The 4,639-nt window shown below is 49.4% G+C and overlaps 2 protein-coding genes; one reads left to right on the top strand and one right to left on the bottom strand.

The window, feature by feature from the left end:
* Positions 1–1,644: 1,644 nt before the first annotated feature.
* GSTUM_00006313001 (uncharacterized protein) lies at positions 1,645–1,874 on the bottom strand. XM_002838473.2 has 1 exon: positions 1,645–1,874. Exon 1 carries the CDS (start codon positions 1,790–1,792, stop codon positions 1,673–1,675), a length of 120 nt encoding a protein of 39 aa, XP_002838519.1. The 5' UTR covers positions 1,793–1,874; the 3' UTR covers positions 1,645–1,672.
* Positions 1,875–2,719: 845 nt separating this feature from the next.
* Positions 2,720–3,952, top strand: GSTUM_00006312001 (uncharacterized protein; the record flags this gene model as incomplete). The annotated part of the gene is made up of 1 exon (XM_002838472.1): positions 2,720–3,952. One exon carries the CDS (start codon positions 2,720–2,722, stop codon positions 3,950–3,952), a length of 1,233 nt encoding a protein of 410 aa, XP_002838518.1.
* Between the last annotated feature and the right edge of the window lie 687 nt (positions 3,953–4,639).

The following is a 4,639-nucleotide window of genomic DNA, read 5'->3' as shown; positions in this document are numbered from 1 at the left end:
CAGATAAGAGTTCGGATCCCACAACACAGCACGAAAATATTATGATAATAAGGGTCTATTTTTACGCCACGCATGTACCTGTACCGCACTCACTGCTTTGCTTTTGTATTCTAAATTATGATAACTGTCAAGCAATCACGGGAGAAGTACAACGAGGATTTCACGGATTACTGTGGCACTCGAGCACAAAGAAAGGCTGATCCTTTCCTAGATGGCTACGGCAGCTAGACGAAGCGTGCGGTGCTACCCCAGCACCCCCAGAGCATAGTACCGGTTCTGGTACGAGTATGGCGAGAGTACCAGTACTGAATTGTATGATCTGGCGCTGATCTTTGGTGGAAGATGTGTATGGTATCATACTAGTTGTACTTGTACGAGTACTCGAGTACCGGTATTGTAAGTAGATGACCCTAAGTCAGAACAGCCCTTTTTTTTTTTTTTTTGCAAAAATAGGTACCGGTATGCAACACCAGGAAAGTCATACCACTGATACCACTGATGATAGAAGTTAACGGTGGGGGGTCGGAGGGATGAATTATTGATAACTGTCTGAACGAGACGACTCATTTAGAGCAATTTGATAGGGAATTGACTGTTTAGGCTTTGGGCGTCTCTTGTTCCCTAGTCTTTTGCCATGGTGCTTACCTCTAACTTATTTTCACATATCGATTGAGCTGTGGTAGACCGCTCAAGACCAACGGCCCCGCATCCCCCGGGCGAGAATAGGAGGAGTAGGCGGAGGCCATCCCACGCCGACGTATGAATTGATATGATATGGCACTCTACTCCAGACTCGTGTCCCTCTTGGTCCGCCAGCGCAACCATACCGGTTCACCTCCATCCCCTCTGGAGGAGATATTGGAGAAACTTAAACCTTTTAGGGGGGCTGCCCTCCCCTCAGCTAGTGGCTCTCCCCCTATCACATCAGATTACTCGAGTACAGTGCTATCGGTAGTTGTCATGAATTCGCCCTCCCACCACCACCACCATTGACTCCCCCCTCTCTCTTTGTATTGCGCACCCACCACAATCGCTGTCACAGCAGCTGTCTTTTTTTCCTTCTTGCTTCCGGGAGGGGTGGATAGACTTTACTTCGTTTTTCCGTGGTCTTTCCTCTTGCGTCGTCGAATTCCACATTATCCTTTTGCCGATTTTTTTTTTCGGGTTCCAACTTCTGACCCCCTCCAACCCTTTATTCTTCACCCTCCCCCAGTAAACTGTATATCGTTCATCGTCCTTGCTGTCCTCTCAAAACAATGTCTTTCTGAAGGTCAGCCCTATCGATTGGTCTTTTGATTTCGTCCAGGACCGCGTTTCGTGTTTTTTAACCGGATACCTTGCATGAAAGGATCAATTGGCGTGCTGCTTGCTTTTTAAGTGGTCTATTTTTGTCCCTTCATTTGCGTCCGTTGAGGAGTGATCGATTGGAGGAAAAGGGTAACGATTTCACCCGTTCATCTGTCGGTTGATTGATTGAACTGATTGAGCATTCAATCTAGTCAAAGCAACCAGCCAGAGGAGAGGAACCACGAGCAGGTAACCTACTGGCACTGGAGAGTGGAACGGAGAAAAGAAAAAGAAAAGGGGAGAGACGAGGCACGGAAGAATAAGTCGATTGAACGAACAGTTGGACGAACGAGAGGATACGTAGAGGAAACGCTTTCTTTGATCTCTACCCTATCATACCAAGCGGTTGCGGGCTGGTCTGCAGGCTTTGATCCCGGGCTGCCTCGCAGAACACGAGTACAGAACGGAAGGACCCCTTCCCTCCTACTCTCCTACCCTCCTTCATCACCACCCCCCTTTTTTCCCCTGCGGGCTAGTTAGGCAGGGACTGTATCCGCTCAGGCAGCTCTTGCCATCGCCCGCCCATCACCGCCTCGCCACGCGACAGAACCCTATCCCCCACGGCGAGCAAGAAAAGGAAAAAAGCTTAGCTTCTCAGGAAGGCAACAGCAACCACCGCATCCCGCACTCACAACCCGCAACCAGCACCACATTCCTAGCAGCACGCACTGCTTAGGTAGAAGCAAGTCAGAGCAAAAGAAGAAAAAAAAATCACCCTCGCCGGTCATTCCAGGCCGAACCAACACCATTTGCAGCCTTCCGACCTTGCATCATCGTTTGTATGCTACCGGACGCGCCTACAGACCAACCACCGCCCCTACTGAACGCTATGAACTTCATCGTATGTGCATCATTCCCTTTTCTACTCTATGCGTGCGCTGCCACCAGTTCACCGCCCCACATAATTACTTCACCCAGTTGTTATTAACAAACTGTCTTACAACAGGTCTCCCTCGCCCACTTCTGCGAGATTCATGGCCCCACTTCCATCTTATGCACCCAGGCCATACCTCCCTCATGCGTTACTTGCTTTCCTCCTCCTACGTCTTCTCCAAATACCCCGCACCAGTCCTTCGTTCCTGGGTCTCAACCGGCGAGTAGTAATTCGCACCTATTGAATCCAAATTTCAGGCCCAGTGGCTCAAACGCCGGCCTCCGACCGAACACTTCTCACCATGCTGGAAGTGCCAACTCATCCTCGGCATCTTCATCTAATCTATCTTCGCCGATAGAGACACCGCCACCATCGCCTAGAAGTCCCGTGCTCACAAGTTCCTCTCTACCTGCAGCTGCAGGTGGAATTGGAATTGGGCCCGGATATCTGGGTGGACCAGCAAACCCGGGATCGACGACCCCGCCAACTACATCGGCGATGACTGACACTTGCCGAAGCTGTAGTATGACACTCCCGGGTCAGCTCAACGAAAGGCTATCAGCCCCAAGCCTGGCTTCATCGCCCTCAGGTGGGGCCAAATCCCCTACCACTACCAAGGGTAACAATCCGACTTTGCGAACGAAGGAAGTTATCATCTCTTCTGCACCGTTTCTTTCCAGCGAGGATGAGGATGAAAGCTCTGAAGGACAACCGCCGTCCTACATTCGAAGGCGGAGGGCTACCATTGATCCGGAACATCTGCCGGGTTCGCCAAATGCACGATCGTATTTCAATTCCACCCCAGCCTCTGATGACGAGGCGACCGGTGGGAAATCCTTGCTGGGCTCTTCTACACATACCCACCACATCACTTACCTTTCGACAAGAGCTCCTTCCGTACCCTCCCGGTACTCCACTCTCCGGCAGTCATGCGTTCGGACTTTGTCTTGTGAATTGATCCCTGCCCAGACTGGACCCATAATGTTTGGTGATCCACTAGCAGGTTACACGATCGCCTACGTATTCAGACTTGCAGATTCCAAAGCTCGCGGTGAAAGACGATCATACGCGTTGGTCTGTATCTGCCCTGACCAGAAGATTGTCGTGAAATCGTGGAAATATGTTGTTGCGGCCTTTGAAGCATTAGTGCACCGCATAAAACTGTTGGCAGCGAAAAAGGCCGCAGAAGATGCGCAAGTCTCGCCGGCCCTGAGCAACTCAATCTCGTCCATCACCTCTCGGGGGCCAGATGGGTTTCTACGGAGACGAATTCCCGGAGAAGGCGGTAGTCAGAAGGGGTTAGCAGAGTTGGTTGGACGAGAGGAGTTGTTTGTTGAGGTCCACATGTGCTTCGTCAAGTTGCTTGGAGGGTTGGTACGGCGGTATGGATGCTGGGCTGGGAGCGAGTTGGGCCTAAGTATCGGCACCAGTGGTAACTTTGTGACTCCCGTTATGGGCAGAAGCAGGGCGGGGAGCGTCAGCAGTTCAGTTGGCGATGAGAAACCTGAGAAAAAAACTGTCACCAGCCAGACCGTTGTTGAAGGTATCGAAATGACCGGAGGCGAACGAGCAGCCAATGGAGCTAAAGTAACATTTCCGCCTACAACTGCAGGGCTCAGTGTCCACGACACTGTCACGCCACGAGCCGCTCCTTCGACACCACGAACACCTGCCGCAAAACGGGAGGAACCGACCCACCAGAGAAGTCGAAGCGCGATTTTGATTCATTAAGTTGATATTGAAATCCGTGGTCATGTGGTCTGTCCGGGGCACTTGGCGGGTAATGGGAAAAGAACTGGAACCATACTGAACTCAACCTTGCATCAACGAATTTCGTTATTACGTTTTCTGTGCTAGTTTCTATCCTTTTTTATTCTTTTTTCTCATTCTCCCTCCCTGGCTTGTTTTTCATCCTTTCCTACGACGAGCTCTCTTGTCTGCATATGTAATTTTATTAGCATTTTTTTCTCATTACCTTTCTCGAGCTTTGCAAGTCAACTACTCGAGTATTTGGTTTTTTTCCTTTCTGAGGCGGGTACTGTTTCAAGGCATTACTACATTTTCAAAATTATACTTTTTTTTCTTCTTTTCTTTCTCTTAGTCATTTCCATAGAGGGTCAAAACTGGGGCGCTTTCTTTTTTTTTTTTTTTTCATGGAATATATTATTCTCACCGGCATAACTTTTTTCTTTTTCTTTTATTTTCCTTTCCTTTTTTGACCCCACCGGTACTGCCGGTACGAGTACGGTACTGTAAAGAGCAAAGTTAGGCATGTCGGGTGAGTATGAGTAGTTGTGAAATTTGAAATGTGAAACTCTTGTCCAAGGTACTATACTCGATTAGGACGAAGGGAGCGAGAATTTGTAGGCTACGATATGATACTGGTATCTCGTAGGGCAAAAGCAGTGAAAATGAAAA

Source organism: Tuber melanosporum (assembly GCF_000151645.1).
Source record: "Tuber melanosporum whole genome shotgun sequence assembly, scaffold_25, strain Mel28".
Lineage (NCBI taxonomy): Eukaryota > Fungi > Ascomycota > Pezizomycetes > Pezizales > Tuberaceae > Tuber > Tuber melanosporum.
The sequence above is the reverse complement of the archived record's forward strand: the minus strand, read 5'-3'. Positions and strand labels throughout refer to the sequence as shown.

Coding starts and splice junctions, on each gene's coding strand:
- GSTUM_00006313001 (XM_002838473.2), bottom strand. CDS start 1,792: ATGAAGGAGGGTAGGAGAGTAGGAGGGAAGGGGTCCTTCCGTTCTGTA.